A 22,826-nucleotide genomic window follows, 5' to 3' on the forward strand; every position below is an offset into this window, starting at 1 on the left:
ATATAAATGGAAAATCTGCCTCTTGCTCACAGTGGCACTTAATCAGCAAGAAGTTCTGCTCACTTCAGCTTGCCATGGGATAGCCTATACTTCTCTGATCTCTAATGTTGCTTTGAAGTAGAAGGAGGTGTGCAAAAAGCCTTCAGTGTGCTTTTTTTCCTTTTCAGGTAATATGCTTCAGTCTCAGAGCCTCCTCATATACAGCCTGCACAGTTATGCCTCTGGATAGATGCCTGTGCATTGTAATTTATTTGAGAGATCTTTAGGAATAACATGCTGAAGAAACAGCTTTGAGGAAGATGAGGAGATCCTTTGGAGTTTAATATTTAAACCAGTTCACCCGCACCCAAGTAATTGGAGATATTTTGCATAGTATGATATTTTTGCAGAATACGTAAGTTCAGAATAAAAAAGTTGAGTTGTCAGCCTTGGATTTTGATGTGTGGCTCATTTGCTGAGTAGCTTACTTACTTTTCAGTGGTATGCATGGTTAGATGTAAGCACAACTATTGTGAAGACTGGAGATAAATATCTGAAACAACACGTTATGGTTTTGACTTATTAAAGTCAATCTTCAGGGAAAATGGAAATGTTGGCATGGAAATAACTCTCACAGGAAAATAGCTGTTGAGCATTTGTTTTTTAAACAGTGCATATATGACATTCCCTCCTCCCCCTCCATTTAAGGAAATAGAGCAAGGGTGGCATTGCTCAAGGATTGAGGGTAGGTCCTGACTTTAGTGATGACCATTGTATCGCTGCAGTGTTATGATGTTAGATTAAATTTATGGTTAATCTTGCATCAAGGATGGTATTATTCTTTCTTCTTTTGCATGATGTGCCTCAGTATTTATTTGAAGGAAGTTTATTTTGAGGGATTTATTTGAAGGCAAAAGCTTGTGTTGCCTGCTATTTCTCATTTGCAAAAACATTGCCTTTTACCCACTGCTGTGAAGCACAAGCCATGGGTAAATAGCTCTATTGAGAAAATAAGCATGCAATAAATTTTCATGAGCTGTTTCAATCTTGCATTTTTTTGCAACATTGAAATAACTTTTATGGGGAAATGACTTGGGTAGGTGAAAAAGTGCTGAAAATTTTGTGAATAAGATGAGACCTTCAGCAAAAAGCACTATTGTGGCCTCAAAATCAATGTTTCCTTGAAGCTGTTTTTAGTGTTGTTGGTGTTGAATGTCATAATAAGTAAACAAACAATATTGTTTAAATTTTCAGTAGTTGCAATCTTTTAATCCAAGGAGGCATAGGTGTTCTGAATGATGATAAAAAAACAAGAGGGAGATAAATTTGAAGCCTTCAGAAGTCACCCAAACATAGCCTTCCTTCTCCTCCCTCCAAAGCCTGCATTAACTTTTGATATTATTAATAATTTGATGTCACTGAATTTTTCATTGGTTTTTTGTTTGATTGCATTAAAAAATAAAAGCAGCTATTGCTTTGCATTAAAAAGTAATTCTCACTAAAAACTAGATGCATTTCTTTCAAAGTGGAGAATTTCTGTGGTAGAATCGAAAGGGAGCCATTCCCTTATCTAACATTTAAGGTCAGAACAAACAGAGCCTCTGGCAGGGCATTAGGAAAACATGACCTTGGCTGAGCAGCAAGACCCTGCCAGTGTCTAGGCCCTTCATCTCTGGTGCAAAATGTTGACCCGTGAGTCAAAGTACATTTTCATAATTGTAAAAGAAAAAAAAAATCTAACAAAAAACCCCCACAAAGCTGAAATCTGGAGTATTTTTTTAAAATATCATCGACTAAATGTCCCATTTAAGTTTGAAGAGAGATGTGGAGTAGGAAAGCAGCAGTAGCTTTGTAAGGGAGGTTCCAGTGCCAGGAGCAGAAGAGCTGCTGCTGGTTAAGTGCAAATGAAAGAAGGAGGAAGGACCCCGAGCCACTCTGACCTGCAGTGGGAGCTCAGGCCAGCGAGGACAGGGCTGGGACAGGGGTATTCCTTATGCACCTAAATAAATTGGGAAACTTCCGTCTAATTGGGTGTTCTGCAACAGGCTCAGCACCTCCCTTATTCTGCCTGCAGGGCAAGATGATTTAAAGGTTGGACTTGTTCTGAGAGGTCTTTTTCACTCTCAGCAATTCCATGGTTCTATGAGACGTCAGAAAAAAACAAAAACCAAAACATGATTACCTGTTTCAGAATGTGAAAAGTGATTGTAACATAGCCTGTAACATTCCTGCTGCAAAAGAGGGAGGCAAAAAAGGATAACTCTCCTTCTGTAATGGAGATTGATCATTTTACATTTAGACTTCACCCAAGCTTTCCTATTTCCTTCTTCAAAAACAGAAAGGATGTGCCTGACAATCCCGAAGTGTGCTAAACTAACTGGTGGGCTAAACTGGTGTTCCTTCCAGTCCTACAAACTTATTATTATTTCAATGGTGGTCACAAACACACGTAATATTACTTCTTTACCCATGAAATAGACAGAACAAGTGTGGTTTGTTGTGGGTTTTTATGTTTGTTTTGGTTTTTCTTTTAGTTTGGCTGGTATTTGTTTTGGTTTTTAGCAGGAAGGAAGTTGTCATGTAATCTCCCAAGTATTTCATGGAAGCGATTAATTTCTGTTTAATCCCTGGATTTAGGTGAGCTATTTATATGCTTGAGAAAAGAGGCTGCTGTATTTTGCACTCACCTGCTTGGCCAGGTAATCAGTGATAGCTGAATAAATAACTGGAGTTTTTTTAAGTTATTTCATGCCTTCTGAACATAAAGCATATGTAAATCTGGACAAAACTTTGAGGATAAAATAATTCCAACCAAACAAAAATCCCCCAAAATTTAATTCACTGCTAAGCCTGTTTGTCTAATGGATAAGTTCTTTGCTGGGCAAGGTAGAAATTTAGAATATTTTTATGGTTTTGTCAAAAGTCTGGATTTCATACTAGTTGGGTTGGAGGTCTTCACCCCAGATTCAGCTACTGCTCATTTGCTGCACGTGTAAAACTATTGAACCACTATTGAGTAAGAGAGGTTTTGCACAGCTACAATTATTACCAACCATGTGAAATCTTGACACTTGATCTAAATGAAAGTGATACTTGGTTTCTGACTTCTGTAAGAGCTTCCTTCTCTGCCATTCCCAGCTAATGGGCTTAAAATATTTGTTTGCCCTCAATTTCATTGTATGGGTTGATAAATTTTATGCAGTTAGAAAACTTGCTTGAACTTAAGAGGCATCCAGTTACATTTGCTGTGGAAGAAAGGGAAGGAAATGCAAGAGGATTCAGAGTCCCTGCTGAATACTACTTTTCCATCTGCTCTGTCAAAACAAACGTTGGGAGCATAAATGCAAAAGATTATTTGGACTTTGTATGATTGTGCTGCTTTGATTTGGAAGTTAATTACAAACCTTGAAAGAGGGAGGGGTGTTTATGATGGAAAAGAAAACATGGTTGGTGTGGCTTCAGCAGCTGCCACTTGTACATAAAGCAGCATTTGGTGGTGTCATTTGAAGTTGCATTAATGCACAGAAATCTTCATGGCACTGTGAACTTTCATTTATGTGAGAAAAAAATTTTTCATGTTTTCTGTCCACTACTTGGATTTGTTTGCATTGAGTACAGCTATTAATGCAGTGAACTGAACATAGCAAACAACTTCATCAGCAGCTTGGTGAGTTTAAAGTGCTTTCTTTACACTTAAAAAATATTCAGTGAGTGCCAAATAAAGTGATAGCATGCATGCAGGCTGGGAGACTGCATGCCATCAGGGGAGGGAGCCTTACCTAGCAGAGGTTCCTACCCATGTCTTTGTTGCAGGTTGTCTTCAGGGAAGGCAGTAATGGGTATTTCCATGTTTCCATCAATCTTTTCTAGGCAGTCTCAAATCTGTAGCAGTTTCTCATGAAGGCTCTTGAGGTGCTGGTAGCCTCAGCTGATAGGCAGGCACTCTCCCCCTGCTGTGCACTGCTCTGTGTCCTGCCTGGCTCTGGGAGCAGCAGCAGCAGCCCTGGGCACTGCAGCTTGTCCAGGCCACTGAAAACAGGCTGGTGAAGGGGCAGCAAGGTTCCCACTGGCAGCTGTGCTCCCAGTCTTCTTGGGGAGCTGCTGAAAGCTGTCCAGGCACTGTTGCCTTTCAGAGGGGATGAAGTTTTGGCAGGCCACACTGATTCAGAGGCAGTTTCTCTTCCTTCCACTCTGTGGTGTTTGGTGTTACCCTCAAATTAGGTTTCCTGCATCTTGTCCTTGAGGGTCTTTTCTGTAGATGTATGTTTGTGAATCTTTCCATATTCTAGTTGGGGGGTTGAATCCCTGTGATTATTTCTCTGGAGCACTGGCTTGTTTATTTGTCAGCCTGCCTTTTTGAGTCCCTTGTGCCTTGCCTTCTCCCTTATGCTCTGCTCCCCTCCGTGAATTTGGTGTTCATATTTGTGGATCTGTTCTAACATTGGCTGGGTTGGAAATGAGCCATGGTTGAATCTACCTCTGGCTCTGTGCAGTGTGGGGCAGAGTACTTACCTGGCTGCAGACCAGTTTCAGCTCACCTTGCTGAGGGAGCTGCATGCTGGCTCCAATGGAAGCTGCAGAAAGTACCTGAGTACTTGATTTCCTAGTTGCAAATCCTACAGAGATGCTCCTTTCCCCTTTATCAAGTGCTTAGAGCAGCTTTTATAAGCCAATAAATAAAATCCTTCCAAATCCAAGAGATCATGTGTGATGCTGTGTCGCAGCACAGGCACAATGAGCTGCATCAGGGCTGGTAAGTCACTTGCCAGGTGCTTATGTTGGGGCCAGGCCAGCTGACGACTAAAACACAACTAAACATTTTGTCAGGAGACCTCCACACCAGCCAGTTGCAATCCCTGATCTCAAACCTACAGAAAAATAATTCAAATAAACTTTCCACGGGAGTGGTAAAACTGGGGAATAGGTAGCCTCATGCATACACCTATGGCCATAGTTGTTTCTTTGGTTACTCAAGATTTCCTTTGTTTGTTTGTTTGTTTGGTTTTTTTTCCCAAATTTGGCTTTAATAGGCAGATTGTTTAATTCTGGAGCAGCAGACAGCAAAGGGCTCTTGGTTTTCCTGGCAAAATGCTTGATTGTTGCTATGGGAATAGCCCTAGCACTGTTGCAGAGTCAGAATGACTCCTGGCTGTCTAGCAGGAGATCTGTTACACCACATTTGTGGACATTGGGAAATGAGTTGGATTGCCAGGATTTAAGGAAAGTAACTTAAAGCTTTCTTCCATGCGTCAGCCAGAGGACAAAACAGACTGAAGTGTTAGCTCTGTAATGGGTACAGTTTCACTTTTGTTGTCTCTGCTTTTTAAGAGTATTTTGAGCTGCAAATACAAGTCAGAGCTGCATACTAACTTCCAAAATATATTTTGTTTTTAGCTCCCAAGAAGATGAGCGGCCTATGTCACCCTTCTACGTGAGGTATTTACTCTGTTGTTTTCATTCATTTTTCTGTGTGGGATTGACTCCTTATTGAATTAAATGTGGGGAGGGGTTCAGAAGTGCTGAACAGACTGTAATCAAAGTGGGCATTCATTTTACATTTGTAATTATTGCTCAGTTAGTGGCATGAGTCTTTGTAGATACAATCTCTGTTGCGATTCTTTTGTACTTAGAGAGGAGGCCCAGGGTTTAAGGTTTTTATTACAAGATGGACGTGGTTTTCCTCTTTTCTTTGGTTTGTTACGTATCTTAGATGCCTGAGTAGCTTATCTGCAGGCACAGGAGAGATTGCTTCTACAGGATATGAGGAACTGGCAGCATGTGCTGCTCAGAAAGAAACCAGGAACCAGATGGTGAGTCAGCAGCCCATCCAGTTCCCTGCTGCAGCCTAGAAAAGCAGGAGAGTGCCTGGGTACCCAGCAAGCCTCACTGGAGGGAATGGTGCTCATGCTGCATTTGAACAAATTGTTTCTTGTTTTGCCAACTGGAGGGCAAAGTCACTGCTTGTAAAAGGGGTCTAATTCTGTTGACATCTGTGGAAGTTTGCTCTGCTTGCTTCAGTAGCAGGCTCAGTTCCAGTGCTTTCATTTATGCTTAGTGGAAGAACAGGAGCCAGAGCAATTAACAATGAAGGGCTGCAGAGGAGGAAGGGCCAGATATTATAATTGGGTTCTTTGATCTCTACAGAATTTAAACAAATAAAAAGAAATCCCAGTGGTGCTTTTTGTGAGAACAGTGATAATTGGAATTCTTACAGTGATGTCTGAAATTTGTTAATCTCTGGCATATATTTCTGTTTATCTTTGTAGCTTGGTTTTTTTTCTTAAAGAATTTTTCTAACATGAAGCATAGAAGAAGTGCAGTCAATGCTTGCTGTGCAGAAATGTCTGTCAGGGAATTGTTCATGGACTAGCCTGGCAGCGTGATCCTGTCTGCCTTTGGGTTGATGCACTGTCATTCCCTGCAATCCATTTGTGCAGATGTTACTCAGTCTGTGCCTCAAAAGCTCCAAACTGTCAAAGAAGATTCTGCCTTTTCCTTCAGGAGATCATTTTGTAGCTGCATACATACATTCCCCTGTCTCAAATTTTTCCTCATTTAAATCTGCATATCTTTTCATTGAAAATTGTCTGCCCCTTTGTTTTTCTTTCTGGCTAAATGAGACCTTCAAATGTTTATAGGGTTTCATTACATTTCCATCTGTCTTACTGCTCAGAACTGTCCTTCCAAGCCCTTTCCTGGATTATAGAAAGATGATCCATGAAGGAGATTCTCTTTGGCTGACCTTGTCAAGATCACCAAGGAGAGATGGGGAACAAGGAGTGGATCTGAGAAAACTGATGCCAAAGCAGGACATTCTGAGAGGAAGGGAGCAAATTTGAACATCTTAAATAGAGATATAGGCTTATGGGGGGGGAACAAAGACTGAGTGTGTCCACTGAAATGAAGGGATGGGTTTCCATGGGAATTTGTCATGCAAATAGGAGGAGAACAGTCAGGAGTAAACACATAGCTGGGAAGGGAAGAAATGGCTGGTAGGAGCAGAGAGGGAGCTGCACACCTTGATACACAGGCTTCTTGCCAAGCCCGTGGCTTTTGTAACATTGCTGGGATACAGTTACTTGTAAATAAAGGGAACAGCTTGTAAGTCTTGCTTCTGTTTGTAACACATCAGAAATCCTGAGGTCAGTTGCCAAGTGCAGCTAATTTGGCAGGAGAGCTGGGGCTGGCTGGGCGATTCCTGGTGCTTCAACAACTGAGAACTTGAGTGGGTGGCCAGTTTTTCTGTGTAACTTTGAAAGTTCAGGTTTTTGCCCCAGAGGCTGTGTGTAACATATGTAGGAATTGCATTTCACACCATGGGCAGGGAAGACTGTCTGCTTTAGCTGTTTGATGGTCAAATCTATTTCTATTACTACAAGTGTTAGCTACACTTACATAGCTTGAAATACTGCTCAAGTAATCCTTCAAGTGAATCATGAATATTTGGGCACAGGGCGGTCACTGCAGTGTGAATGCAGTAATTCCATATAGATAATTACACAACTAGTTAAGTAAGTGGGAACAAGAGCTCTTTAGCTTCCAAACACTGCATAATGCTTGGCTCTTGCCAGACGGAAGGAACATTGTGTCCCTCTGTCATGGTTTAACCCCAGCCAGCAAACAGCTGCTTTGCTCACTTCCCCACCAGCAGGATTTGGTAGAAAACTGGAATGGTAAGAGCTGGAAAACTTGTGGGTTGAGATAAAGATAGGTTAATAGGAAAGGGCCATGCACACAAGCAAAGCAGAACAAGGAATTCATTCAGTGCTGCCCATGGGCAGGCAGGTGTTCAGCCATCTCCAGAGAGCAGGGCCCTGTCACATGTAATGGTGGCTTGGGAAGGCAGATGCCATCACTGAAAACATCCCTTCCTGCTTTTTCCCCCCACCCTATACACTGAGTATGATGTCACACAGTCTAGAATATCCCTCTGGTCAGTTTGGGTCACCTGGCCTGGCTCTGTCTCCTCCCAGCCTCCCATGCACCCCTAAATTCCCTGGCAGTACAAAAACCAGAAAAGGCCTTGGCTGTGTGTAAGTCCCACTGAGCAATAACACAAACATGTCTGTATTATCAACCTCATGTTCAGCACAGATCCTAAACACAGCCACATACCAGCCACTGGGAAGAAAATGAACTCTACCCCAGCCAAAACCAGCACACCCTCAATTGGTCAATTTTAGTAGGATCAAATCAGGCTTGATTATTCAGTGCTGTACCATGTCAGCTAACAATCGAGATGTTTCCCTGGTTGATGTTTTTAACTATAAGACAAACACCAAAGGTCTTAACTTTTAAGTCAGAACTGTCAGAACACCACCAATAACACTGATTGGTTGTTTTTTTTTCCTTTCAGTAGTGGGTAAGTCAAGACTTTATCACCACTGCTACTTTGTAAGGGAATAAACAGTCTGTAGCAGTATGAGAGTAAGCAGTAAATGAGACAAAATGTGACATGGGTTTGTAAAGAGTGGTAACACCAGTACAACCATGTTATTTTTTAAAAGACTTCCAGAGAGTGGAAGAAAAGGACCTCATCTGTCTGATGTCAGCAAAATGTTTTATATCATGCCATCTATATGGAAAAAGTGGGCATGAGTACTAGAACTTAAACATGGGTAGGGAGGAGGTGAGAACTATGGATATTCCTGGTAGGAAAGGAAGGGGATTGGTGCTGGAGATCCTTTAGTGCCATGAACTTTTTTTCCTTGATAGCCACTAGCATAATAAAGTCAAATCATGTTCATTAATTGAACTTAGAACAGAAATTTAGGAGGGCGAATGGGTTGGCAGTGTCCTCTAGGAGAAAATATGTAACAGTGAGATATTATATGGAGTGAGATATAGAGATATATTTATAAAATATCTTCCTGTCATATGTATATATATAAAATATATTTTATATATATTTATAAAGATAAGCATAAATGTAAGATGTATACTAAAAGAAATAATAAGATAAATAATAAAGTCATATATCTGAGGTCTAATAATGAAAATCTTTGCCCTGAAAGGGGACTTGCTCACATTTGGAAGTGCCAGGGGTAAAAAAAAAAGATGTGAACATATTTGTTCATGGAGGGATGAAAGGGATAGGATAAAAATACCTAAGTTGAAGTATTCATATGACAGTGGATGTATAAAGGAAGTATTTTCAGTACACTTAGAAGTATGGATACCCCTGTACAATAGACAGGTGAGCTTTAAACACTTTCAAGTCACTCATGTTCCAGTAGCTTTAGGTTTGTGAGGGTGATTAAAGAAATGGGAAGACTTACAAGATGGAGAAAAGAGCACGGAGATCTTGGCTACTCTAAGAAATTAACCAGAGCACACATATTCCCCCTGAGTTTTAGACAGAGAAGAGAGGATGTTTATCTTAATAATGATACTGATGCAAGAGAGGATATGTACAAATAGTTTATTAATCTATTTGGGCAGAAAATTATTAATTTCGTAGCTGGAGCCCTCTCTCATTGGGCATAATAAGGATGGTGCCAGCTTGACCAGTTTGAGAGACCTGGGTTTGAATCCATTCACCTTCTGCTGGCCAGTTATTTTCTCCCTCCCTGTAGTCCTTGATTAGATAATTTGTTGGCTCAGCTGTGCTCAGTACCAGGCAAGGGGATTTCTGTAGTGTTAAAAGAAGAGGAAAACCTTGCTAGGTGATTGATTGTTCCAGGGAGTCATGCCTGAAGGGCATTTACTTTCCAAAACGTTCTGTAATAACAAAACGTTGTGGTGAAGGGAGTTGACATTGTTAAAAAGTGCTCCTTGTATAATTCTTTAGTGAAGCTGTGAATACCAGCTGCAGGATGTTTGAGTAATGAGAACTGAGAAACACTCAGCAGTTTCAGGTAATGAAGCAGCAAGCCCCTGTAAGCACAATTCCACTCTCTGTGTGCAGTGAGTTCTCAGAAGACAGGGAATCTTCAGGCATGCTTTGCGCTGGCCTGTGTGCCTTAGATGTGATGTTAGTCATGTAGATGCTTTCAGAGGAGCTCCCTGTCCTGAGATAAGCCAGAGCGATGTCACAGGGGAGAAAAGCAAAAGCTTTGTGGTGTGGAGCTTCCTTGTTAACATTCAGAGCATTAAATTGCAATGAGACCTGACATCACAAGCAGTGCCAGAGATTGCATTAAATACCCATGAGTGCCAGGCAAGGCATTGGACAGTTTTGCCTGGTTCTTTTCCTAGAAGTACTCCTGCAGGCATTATTCAGTACAACTTTTAACAGTTTTTATTTGAGACAACTCTTTAAATACTACAGGTCAGGTATTCTTACCCTGGAGTTTATTGGGCAAGGTGTTTTACGCTGTTTTTCTCAGGTCACTTTCCTGAAGAAACTGGGAAACTTTGCTCTGGATTTCACACCTGCTCAGAAATTTGCTTGGCCACCTTCACACTGAACACTTCTCCCTCCATGGGATGTGCCATAAGAGATCCCAAGTGCACAGTGTGATGTGTGTTCGTGTCCATCGCACCTGCACTGGCTGAAAGTAACCACCAGGCCACTGGGTGTCCCTGCTCTGGTGCCTGGCTGCCATGCAGGGCTGAGGCTCCCTGGGGATATTTCCCTGCTCTGCAGGGCAGCCTGCTCGGACACAGCCATGCAAATTCACAGAGCTGAATCATGGGGCCTCTATGAATCCCCTGCAGGGTTGTCTCTGCTCCAAGCAGTAGGTGTCAGTGTACATCTGTCATAAAGGAGGTGCAAGTGAGAAACATTAGGAATCCTGAATAAAGTTGCTTTTATTGGGGTTAGTTTCTGTGTAGTTACTAAGTAGGGAAAAAATAATTTACCACGTTTAAAGGAGGGATAATTTGATCTGAGCTTGTGAAAGTGTGGAGGTGCTGAGAAAATAATGAAAGCATGTGCTTTGTGTGATGGAACATCCCAGTAACTAAGAGCACACCCCTTTTGTTTTGTTTTTAAGCTCATTATTTTCACATTTTGTATGCCATCACAACACTTCTCTGTGGTGAAAGTGTGTCAAATGTATTAGTTGTCTTAAAATGGATCCCACGTGAGTTTGCAGTATTGCATGTCACAGTGTGGAGAGTGGATAGCATTTAGACCATACAAATACCTATGAATAGGAACTTCCTAGATCAGGGATTGAAATACAATGTTCAGGACTTCAGAAATTTCCCATCTGTTATGTCAAAGCCATTTAAACATCCTCAACCTTGCTGGAACAGCAAAATGGTAAAGTTTTTGCATATATTGAGACTTTCTCACTGTTGTGCTTGACTTATAAAAAAACAAAAACAAAAGCTACCTTTGCTTCTTGAATAAAGCAGATGGACTATAAATACATCTCAGCAACAGGTGACTTTAGTCTGCAGGTGCAGCTTATGAATTAGGCCATTAGGTATTGTCAAGAATTAATTAAATTACTTCATAAATGAAAACCCAGTCTGGGAAAGCACTATGCGCCAGTATTTCAGTTTCCTAGTTTGCTCTGTTGGATGTTTTTTTGTTGCTGTTTTTTTCTAGATGCTAAGATACTTTGCTCAGTAGTGGCTTGAATGAAATAGATCAGGAGTAAGGACATTGATATCCAACATCTGCTATCACAAGATGCTCAACACAGACCAGACAAGCTGCAGGCATTACATGAGATAATTCTCACTCTGGTGTACATCTTTTAAACTTAGAACTAGTTAGGGGGTGCAGGTGAGATTTAATGGTGATGGAAGATAGCACCTTATTGTCCTGGGGGCTGAAACAGAAGAAAGGAGGCCATGCAGTAAGAGCTTGCCTTACGTGTGAAGTAAGACATTATCTAGAGCTGATAGAGCACCTCTGAAAGTGAGCAAAAGACTTGTGTAAACAAGTTAGACAAAACTGGGAAGTGCTAGAGGTCAGACTTCCCAGAATGGAAAAGCATGAGGGTCATAAGAAATCAGTTCAAAAGTTCATAGCACTTCAAACAGCTGTGTGCCTTTATGCAGGTTTTCTGAAAGTAAAAGTCCCCCGGCACTGGGAAGCTGTCCTGCTGCCTTCAGTCACCTGAGGAGAACCTGTAATTTCTATGAGATTTCTATTTCTCAGCATGCTCTGCAACAGCAGCTGCATAATCTAATAAAGATAATCTAGCTGTGGAGATAATTGACTGCATGTATCAGTGAAATGGAGCAGCTGTGAGGAGAAAATAATGAACTGGAGCAGAGCAGGAGTTCCATTGTCCACATGACGGCTGAGCAGGGCAGCTGCCTGCGCAGGCGGGCACAAGAGCCAAGAGGGCTCTTCAGGCATGGCTCGCCCTGCCTGCTCCCCAGAAATCCAACAGCAGAGCGGCTTCTGCCACCCAAGAAGTTTGGAAAACCCCGCAGGATACACCCTGCCTGCTTGTCTGGGCTCTGCAATCCTTCCAGTGTGGTGTCTTTGCCTGGGTTTGCCAAGGTGCTCTTGCAGTGCCTGTTCTGTCCTGCAGAAGGCTCGGATCCTAAAACCACTGTGTAACTCTCCCCTCCGCCGTTTGTTTTGGATGGGAAGTTCTTTCGTGTAAGAAACGTTGGTGGGGAGTAAGTAAGGCAATTTAGTAACACATTTAAATTAATTTTAATGAACTAGGCAGGAAAGTTGCCAACTGTGGAATTAAAAGAAAGTTAGTGTATCTAGAAAAACTCTGCTTTAAAATCTCTATCTTATTGAGACGGGGCTAATAAAAGAGCATTAACTTAGCACAAGAGCTAAGGATAAGCTTGGATTCAGTACAATAAAATCAGAATATCAGAGATTCATTTTGTAGTCATCCACTCAGCTGGCATGTATAGGATATATACTTCCTCGTTATTTGTCAGTAGTTTGAAAATCACCATGTTACTGCCTTTCTTATAGAACCCGTATTGTCTGAATAGGGTTTTTCTAGATACAGATTAATTGTTATGCATCATTAAAAATTAAGTTAATATACTTAAAACTGAATTGGTGTTAGTAAAGTATACAGTTAACTAACTAGGTAGTTAACTAACTAACTAAAGCACACAATGAATTAGAATGTACTGGGTGTTAGAAAAAATTGTATTGGTAGAAATAAATAAACCTATATCCTACGGATGTTTTAAAAAGCTAAAATCCAAACAATCCTTTCTTCCTCTCCAGTATCACTTTCCTGGCATGAAAATAGAGAAGAAAAGTATGATATGAAAGACAGCCTCACTCAGTTTGGCTTGCATGTAATATTATAAAAAGGTGATACAGCATTAATATACTTCCATGGGTGTAGGAGCTGTAGCAAGCACATGAATTGTGTCTTACAGTGTGGGTTAGCCCACATTAGCACAATAGCACCTTACTTGTTAATATGTCTTCATGGGAGATATGTTAACATCCAGGTCTTAAAAAGTAGTTTTGGGCTGGGAAGAGGCCACATAGTTCCTGTAAGCAAACCAGAAAGCAAGTAGGGAGCTTGAAATGTGCACTTCAAATTCCAGTGCCATCCCATAGTTCATAGTCAAGATGTTAGATGTGGGAAGAGTGTGATCTTGCAAATTTTGTTTCCTGTATGCAGGTATTTTATCTGTAATAATAGGTGCAGTAATAGTTGTTTGCATGTCTCCATGAAATGATCTGCCTGTCACAACTGCTCAGGTCCTGCTCAGGTAATGTGGAACATACTGGCAAGTCCATGGCTGCTTTCCTGGTGTGCTCCAGTGACCTGTGCTGGGGCTGGAGAGTAGCACAGGGTGAGGCTGGGACTGGCAAGGATGTGTGTGTGGTTACAGCTGGGTAAGCACACCAGCTCAGCCTGAAGCATGCTGTAAGTGTGATTTGCAGCTGGGTATTTGTGGGGAGGAGTCACACTGGTTTGTGGCTTTTGTTAAATTAGCTGTAGTGGCCCCTCATTTATCCTTCTCTTCCTCTGTTGCCTGCCTTCTGCCCAAGGGACACTCAAGCCAGCAAAGCCACAGAGTGGTTATCTGAGAGAGCTGCAGCTTCTGAGCTGGCTCTAGCCCCATACAGTGAAGAGCAAAGTATTCAGGGGAAGCAGAGAGGAAACCTTTGGGTAGCAAAGGCAAATCAGCTGTTGATGGCTCTGCAATGAAATGATTTGAGAGAAACTGGTGAAGACTGAAAACAATGAGTGGCTTTTTTGCATCCAGCTTGGCTTTTGTACCCTGACCACATTTTACTGGGATTTATCAGCCAGCTGTACTCTGCTGATACGGCGATAATTTGAAATGAAACCCTAGGCCTGTAGTTTATTTGACTTAAGGGAGGTCGCAGGAAGGATGAAAAGGCAGTGTCACCTTATCTGCAAGGCTGAGTCAGCTGAGCCAGTGGATGAAGAAGGGGCAGGATGGGACTCAGCTTGGCAGAGGGAAGAAAGAGTGACACCTGTGCCAGGTCAGCTTGTTCAGAAGGGCTCTGAACAGCAAGTGATAACATCTACATTTGTGTCAGCTCTTCCTGAGCCTGATAACAGACTGAGGTAAAAACCAGAGAAGCATGCATAGATTTTATTTTTTAAAATGTGAAGCAAGGAATATGAATATGTTCTTTGAGCATGTTCAAAGAGAGAATAGTTAAACAGAGAGAGCAGTTAAATATTAAGTGAATATATTTTCAAGTCAGCTTCAAAAGACAAGGACGGTTGTCATGAAAATAAAACATCAGCAGCAGAAAGCCCACAAAAAAAAAATCTGTAATGTGTTGAGGTTGAAATACTTGCTGTTAGACCTTTGCCTATTTCATGGGAATGACGGGGAAATTAATTGTTGAGGATATTGACTTGTCAAAATATGCCACGTCACAGTGGGAGTGAAAATTCCTTAAGGGGAAAACCTGTGACCTGTGTACACAGTTGTTGTTGAGACAGCTCAGACCTTTGAATCTTAGCACTTCAAAGAGCAAGAGATTTTAAGACCTTATTTTGATATTAAGATCTATTTTTCTTTTTTTTTCTTTTGTACAGTACCCACGTATCACAAGTCAGTAGCAATGTTCCTGCTACAGAAGAGTAAGTGTCTTTTACAATTTTGTAGCTATCTTTCTTGGAGCTTTTTAAAGTATTGCTGGTTATTCTTTGATTTCTCTTTAAGCGTTGTTCTTACATAAACAAATAAAGAGACACTGTTTCCCAAAGCAATTAATCTACAATGATAATAAATCACTTCCTCCTGAAAACTTCTCAGGCCCTTGGTTCTTTGCTCACTGTGCCTGTGATGTTTTGCTTAGGCAGAACTTGCGCATTTTGAGAAGTTTTTTTGCACCCTGTCATCTTCTTGCTCTTGTTTGCTCCCTATTGCATCCCAGCAGAGGACGTGACCTGACCCTACTGCTGTAACTGGGAGGAGCAGAGCTAAAATGAGTTGGCTCCTTTGCTGGAGCTGGGAATTCCCAATGGCTGATGGGTTTGCAGAACTGATCTTTGTCAATAGTGACATACTTGTCTAGTTAAACCATCTGGGCTTTTGCAGTTGCTAAGGTCTTCTGACTTTTCCAGGACTGCAGTCTCAGCAGGCTTTCAAGTATAGCAACTTAGCACAGCTTTTGTAAAGGAGAAATAAGCCCAAGCGCAGATTCCCATACTGTAGCTACTCAGTTGAAAATTAACCGGCAAATCTTGAAATAATATTTTAATTACGGAAAAAACAGTAGAAGCCGTACATGGACTTCAGACATGCAAGTTTGAAAAACCCATTCTTCAGTGACTGCTTAAAGCACTGTGAGAAACAGAGATGAGATGGGGATGTACACAAAAATGTGTTTCTGTATGATCTCTTTGGAAAAAAAAAAATTTTCTGATGAAGGAAGGAAGGAAGGGAATATCACAAGAGAGTGGCAATACCAAATCAAAAATTCATTTGTGTTGAAAGTTCCAGTAGTCCCACACCTTTAACTGATGCAACTGCAGGGACTCTCTTGTGGTGGCTTGTGTGGAAGCGTCTTAGTGCCATTGAGTGTGAGGGTGGTCTCACAGCAGTGTCAGGGTGGCTGTGGATGCACAAGAATGTGGCCCAAGGAAGTGTAAAATGGCATGAACTCAGAACAAAACCCATGCTTGGTCACAATGTATGAGAGGAGTTCACAGTGAGCTGCTGCATATTGTCATCCCTCTGTGAGACAGCAGTGAATCACCTTCTTGCTGGTGATCCATTGCCTTACTGAGCTTGTTTTGCACAACAGACGTGACCCTTGTCAGCATGGCTGGGTATCAAATGCAATTTTGTCACAGCAGGGGTTTTAAAGTGGAGGATGAAAGTGAGGCACCAATGTCTGTAGTTGCAGTAAGTAAAATTAGATGTTTTACTGAAATTTCAGGCATTCCCAGAAATAAAAAGAGCAATATTAATTGGGAAGGCTCAGCTATTCTGAGGGACTTGAACCAGTGGGTATCTGAAGATTTTGGCATTGCTCTTTGCATATGTCGTAGCGCTGAAACATTTTGTGCAGCCATCCTAAGAAAACATAACCCACAGATACCCTTGTTTTATTTATTGTTGCAGAGAGGGAGCTCCACAAAATCTTTGAGCTCAATTGACCTTATTTTTCGGCTTGACAGGTATTTAGAGAAGACAATCCGCTCAGCCGTGGAGCAGCATCTCTTTGATGTTCATGGCTCAGGCGGCCAGAGTTCAGAGGACTCTGAATCCGGGACATCTTCAGCCTCTTCTAATGTGTCTGCCAGGCAGAGGAGGCGGCACCACAAAGAGCAGGAGGAAGCCCGGAGAAACAGAGACATGTATGAGCCTGATTTCTTTGTTTTGGAAAGTATATTTAAGTCTACCCCAGTCATTTCTTCTTATCAAGGCACTGACCTTTGCCCAGACTGCAGTGCCCATGCAGAGCTCCGTTGCATCAGTCAGAGCTGGGAAATGTAGAGTTTGCCGGATCGTGCAGTGGGGCAAAGCATGATAAGAATCTAGGGGGGTTATGCAGTCAAGGTTTTAATTACAGTATTTGGAATTGGTGACTTACGGGATTTGTTGCATTAGTGGAATTTCCCGAGAAGTTGGCTCTGCTGCCTTTAACTTTTTTTGGATAAAAACATTGGGCTCAGCTGCTTTTCTGAATTCAGAATGTCTTCAAAAATGAGATTAAGTTCCACTTTTGTGTGTGGAGGCACAGCTTGCGTTTGGGTTTAGTGAGGAGACTTGGGAGTTTGTCTGAAATTAGAAAAATCTTCCTTTTGATTAATCAGAATCTAAGATTTTTTTTATCTGCCCTATTACACCAAGTTTAAGCATGACTTAATAGTGAATTTCCTTAAATATCTGTCAAAGAGTGAAGATAATACCTGTTTTTCCATTCATACTCCTCTAGTTGTGACATCTGTTGTGTGGTACAAATGTATTACCACCACAGCTTTAACCAACTTGTTACACAAAGCACAGCTGTATTGGAGAAACTGTGGCACAGACAAGACGAGGTTCAACTCATGTGTTTATCTGTAACACAGCACTAGTTCTTGTAAGGAATGTGTATGCCTCACTGCAGTATTGGATTGCTAGGATTTGAGGTTGATTACAAAACAAACATTTAGTCTCTGTTGTTGTTTCCTGGGCGCTGAATTCCCCAAATTCTGTTGGATCTGTGCCTTCTTATATGAAGCTACTTTTATACAGGTGCATAGCCATCAATACCTCGTGTTAGTATTGCATCCGTGGTAGTTCCCAAAATGTGTCAGTGCTGCTGGTGTACAAAAAATCTGTAGTATAAAAAAAAAAAAAAAAAAAGAGAAAAAATAAAAGGCACTATTTTCACAGTGAATCAAAATAATCTGTAAAGGTGGCCTGGGAAATCGGCTCTTGCAAGTCACCAAAGTATCTGGCAGCAGCTCCAAAGTAGTTTTTCTTGTTAAGTAGCCCTGCTGACAGGCTCCTCAGGTAAGTAGGTCAAAGCCTGGCTAGTGTACGTGTTCGGAAGCATATAGTACTGCAGGGCTTTTCTTCAGCGCTGAGTTACAGAGCTGCCTCTAGATATGACTGACAGTCATTCAGGCTGAGTCCAGAAAGCTGGAGCCAAGGATTTAAAGCACATTGGAAGTTTTGAGTGCTGGCTGTGGTCCAGATTGTTTTCCCTGGTTCCCTTAGATCAGATTGCTGGAATTTCTCTGGGTAAATTATCAAAATTGAGAATTCCTTTCAAAACGTCCTTCTGTTGTTTTTTTGATTGTTAGTGACTTCATCTCCTTGCCTTGTGATGGATGGATCACAAGAGGATTTGTAATGTCACAAAATGGGACTACAGGCAGGAAGAGTGTTTATCACAAAATCACATAGGTGAACTCCCAGGCTTTGAAGATTAAATGATCTACAGGCTCTGAATGTGTAATTGGTCTGCTGAAGGGTTTGTAAAAACTTCCACAAAGGCAAATGTGTTATCTTAGAAGTTTAGTCAGAGATTTATCATACCTCTTTGTATCTCTTTTCCACCAACTAAACCTAGAGGTCTATCATCTAGAAAGTCACTGGAACCTTCTAGTTTTGTTTTTGTTCTGAATACTTGCCATGCTGGCACTGTCCAGATACTGCAGAGTAACTGGTTTCTTATCACACCAGTCGAGTCTAGATGAGTTCTCCTGCTGTTCATGAAAGCAGGCTTTGGAGTTGCACAGCACTGTGTAAGACAGCCACACAGAGTGAGCAAATGTTCCAGATTCAGTGTCAAGTGTAAGCAAGCAGGGTAATGAGACACCTTGTGTTTCTCGTGTTCCCATGGTGTAGTGATGTGTATGTGCATCTTCACTGCTGGGCAAAGTAGAGGGAGGACTACTTAACAAGTGGTTAAGTAGTCCTCCAAATGGAAAGCTGCCTGCTGAAGGATGCAGCAGGGCTAGATAGCCATTTGCCAGGCTTCTGGTAAGCATGCACAAACCCTGCAAGCCCAGAGAGTCCCAGTGAGTGCATCACGTGGTGACTTAGGGCTGGCTGTCCCATCCTCTTCCCAACACAGCAAAACTCTGTCCTGGCAGTTGTGTTACCATTGCAGAGGTACATTCCCTTTTATGTTTTGTGTAATTCCCAAATAGAAATCAAGCACTTGGCTAAAGCACCACCCAGTCCTGCTCTTGCATTTGAGAGTTATGAGTAAGAGGGCCAATTATGCGGTGTCATGCACCAAAGGAGATCCCTGGACCGCAGCTGTGAATCACTTTTCTAAATTAAAAGCTCGTGTCTCAAAGGAAAATATGCTTCATACTCTCTATAAAAATTGCACAAGCAGCCAGGGGCTAGTCCAGCTTCCATGTGAAGGCTTCTCTGTGTTTGGTTTAGTGGCAAGTGAATTAAATCCCAAACATGGATCCTCACAGCTTTTTCAACTGAGGTGTATGCAATTGGCTTGTGCTCCTCAGTGGGATTTAGCATTGCACAATGTGGGGTTTTGGCTGCATTGGGAAGAACCAGAGATAGTGGTTTCATAGGGAATAGATGGTGTTGCTGGAACTGCACCAGCCCATATAATGTAGTTCTCTATTGCTACCACAAATGTAGTGAGAGAGTGTTTTAAGCAACCTCTTGCTGTAATGTCCCTTTTCTTTTTAGGGAAGTTGTCAACAAGGAGAACATTCCCTCTGGATTCAGCAGTCTTGAAGATTGTATTCTAGCTGCTCAAGATGTAGAAAAATTACAAGACACCAGCTCTGGATACCTTAGTGAAAGGAATAAATCAAAACGGCAGAAATCCAGCACCAAGCTCTCAGAACTTAATGACAACCAGGACAGTCCTGTGGTAAGCCAGCACACTGCACTATTTGTGCACTTTTTTTATTTCAGTGCACACCTGTTTCCCTTAGGTAGCCATTTTTGCCTGCAGTACGGGCCTCAGTGCCTATTTTGGACTATGGGAAACACTGGATCAGACACGTGTAGCCCTTGTGATGAGGCAACTGAGAAGTCATATTTCTGCTGTGATGCTCCATGTGTAGTCATTTTCTCTTTCTGCCCCTTTTTGCTTTTGAATTTGGTGAAGCATTTTGAAAAGCATAAAAGGATAGAGGTCTTTTTCCCAGTCTTTCAGAAGCCTTGCAAGGAGTTTGAACCTTAGATGCAGGTTCTCATGTTCATGTCAAGTTAATTTTCATATTCCTGCTAAGCTCTGAAACTAGATTTCAAGTGACTACTTGATAATGAGATGGCAAAGGTATTTTATGCCATTTCCCTAAAGCCTGTGTTTTGCTGTGGTGCTTGCAATTTGGAAAGCACTTTGAAGTGTTGGTCCAAAAGGTGATCCCTCTATCCACTTTTTACTGAAGACATCAATGACTTTGTTATAACATTGTAAAAATCTGGAATACTGTAGAACTTTTCCTGCATATTTTTGTGTGACCTTCACAGGACAGTTTTCCTCTTTCTACAAGCTGTAAAATAAAACTGGTTCACCTTCCTTCCCTCTCAGCCAGAGCAAACATTGATTGGGGTGTCAGCAGCTGAGAAACCTCACTGTGCATCAGCGCAGGGTTTGCATGCAGTGACAGAAGTGCTGTGCCTGCAGCCTGCACCAAGCATGCATTGCATGGTTAACAGGAACAGCAAGAGCTGTGTGAAAATGCTGTCCTGACCTATAGGGCATATCCTTCAGTGATGCTTGATTAAGTTGTAGAGCCTGCTGAAAGCAAGTTCTTAGTGTGACCTGTGTTTGGACTCATTTTGTTTAGATCACAAAATTGCAATGATCTGATATTCTTATCCTGTGCAGAGATTCTAGAGAGAGGTGGATTTGCATTTCATTATGATCAAAAGACGGCAAGATGCCAAAAATTGTACACTATGCTCAATTTAGTAACTTAAATTTAGTGCTCAATATCCATAATCTTCCCATGTGATACTTCATGAAGGCAGAGTGAGACAGACATATTCACACTTCTGTCTTTGCTTGTAGCAATGCACTTTGAGATAAGCAAAGGTCTAGTACTTATGATCTTTTCATCACTTTTTCTCTGTGCCTGTGGAGTCTAAAGCAGTTTCAATGTAAATGAGAGTTTTTATCAGGATTTAAGAAGTAAGTACTGATGGAAGTGTCCACTTTCGCTGCAGGCCTGAAAAGCATTCATGACATCTTCAACTGTGCCCAGAAGAAATGTCCTCAAACTTCGCTGTGTCCACTGGGCTTTACCCTGCCCCTCATTTTTTGATCTCTTGAAGGGCAAAGGCTGAAAGAGTGTGAAATTAATTAACCTTGTATTAAAAGCATGTTGCCCAAGATGACCAGCAGTTCTTGCTTGCTCTGCGTTAGGAAATGTCAAAGTGGGGTGATCAACTGCAAGTATCATTATGAAACATCTTGCAGAGAGCATGGTGCTATTGTTTTGGCAGAGCAGAAGCTGCTTTTTAAGTTTTAATGAGTATGTTTATTACATACTTGCATTTCAGAGACTGCCAGAATGATGTGTGATGGTTTAGCTTTCTTTTGGCTACACCTTTACACATCAAATAATAATCCCAATTAGGCTACCTACTTGGATTATAACATAACATGCACCTTAGCATTTACTAATAGGCCTTTGTCATGTAAAGAGGTTCGTGATGTTGTCTCTCCTTAAACACCCTTTTCTGAGTATTCCTTTTTTTCAAAGCCTGAAAGAGTATGTAGGACACTGTGGGGAAGCTTTCCTCTGAGCTGTCTGATTGCATCTGGCTCAAAAGCACAAGTCAGCAGTGGAGAAACTGTCAGCCCCACTTAGACTCCCAAGCAAACCAACCACAAGGCATTAAAAGCTTGTAACTGCATTTTAGGGACATGCTAGCCAGGTATCAGTAGGACTCCAAGAATCAAATTAGGCAAGGCTGGAATGACTGACCTGTGTCACCACATGGGGCTGGAGGTGTAGCAGATGAGAGAAGGCTGCCCCAAGAAGTCTGTGCATGTAGTTTCCAGGGCAGAAACCCACTTCCTTCTATTTTAGAGGGACTTGCCCAAAAACACAGGGTAGCCTCCTTGACATGTGCTCAAAGTGGCCACATGGCTTGTCCTCACAGTACTCAACAGTGTTAATGTTCTTAATGGTGGCCAAGACAAATCTCAGAGCATGAGGTCATAACCAGTTGGATTGTTTGCTCTACTTTCATATTAGCCCAGCATTACATCTGTGCAGTCAGTCTCTTTTCATTCTTATGCCTGTTTAAGAAGAAACAAAGGAAGGGTTTGGCTGAGAAGTGGAGGATTTTCTAACATGAATATAAAGGAGTTCTGCTGAGACGTTTCTGTGGATTTTGCTGCCTGCTCTTACAGGAGGTGCACAGACCAAAGAATTGCTCCCAAGCCTAGGCTGTCTGTCAGTCTGTAAAATGGGAGCTGCCAAGGTACCATGCAGCTTTATTCTGTTCTGACATTTGAGGTTGTCTGATGAAAGAGACAAAGCAGTGAGCAGTTGGGTTTTCTTGCAGTTTATGGGCAATAAAGTGTGGGGTTTGTTTAGTGCAGTGGGCAGTAGTGTGAGTGTTACCTTTTTCCTAGAAATCCTGGTGGGTCTTTCTGTATTTGATCTGTTTAATGGCCTGCAGCTTGAATCTGTTTCTCATATATATCTTACTGCTTTAATATTTTCTCTATTGCAGAGTGTGGAAAACTTTAGCTCATCCAAGCCTATAGACAGAACAGGATCTGATGACATGGAAATTTTATCTGAAGAAAGGTGATTTTAATCTTATTTTCTGTATTTATATGTTTTCCTTTCCCTGTGGTTGTAGTACAGCTTGAGAAATCTCCCACCCAGGCCATGGGGGTGACATGTATGCCAAAGAACAGATACCCACCATGTTAACTTCCAAGCAGAGCTTCATGGAGGCACTGTGTGTGTTGTGTGGGCTTTGCCCTGCAGCAAATGCCACCAAGGCTCTTTTCCCAGCCTGATGGGAATGTCACTGAAGGTGCTGATGCACCTTCAGTGCAGACT

At 41.7% G+C, this 22,826-nt stretch overlaps 1 protein-coding gene across 2 annotated transcripts in view; it reads left to right on the top strand.

Moving 5' to 3' along the window:
* FAM13A (family with sequence similarity 13 member A) overlaps positions 1-22,826 on the top strand; it is a 117,400-nt gene that overhangs the window by 65,016 nt on the left and 29,558 nt on the right. For both annotated transcript variants that reach the window (XM_054295572.1, XM_054295573.1), the window contains 5 exons: positions 5,374-5,415; positions 14,904-14,948; positions 16,494-16,673; positions 19,477-19,663; positions 22,489-22,565. In XM_054295572.1, coding sequence (XP_054151547.1) covers positions 5,374-5,415; positions 14,904-14,948; positions 16,494-16,673; positions 19,477-19,663; positions 22,489-22,565 — 531 coding nt within the window. The remainder of the gene's footprint in view (positions 1-5,373; positions 5,416-14,903; positions 14,949-16,493; positions 16,674-19,476; positions 19,664-22,488; positions 22,566-22,826) is intronic.

Source organism: Melozone crissalis, unplaced genomic scaffold (assembly GCF_028551555.1).
Source record: "Melozone crissalis strain CALT ecotype California unplaced genomic scaffold, PUWL_Pcris_2 ptg000006l_1, whole genome shotgun sequence".
In the NCBI taxonomy this organism is placed as follows: domain Eukaryota; kingdom Metazoa; phylum Chordata; class Aves; order Passeriformes; family Passerellidae; genus Melozone; species Melozone crissalis.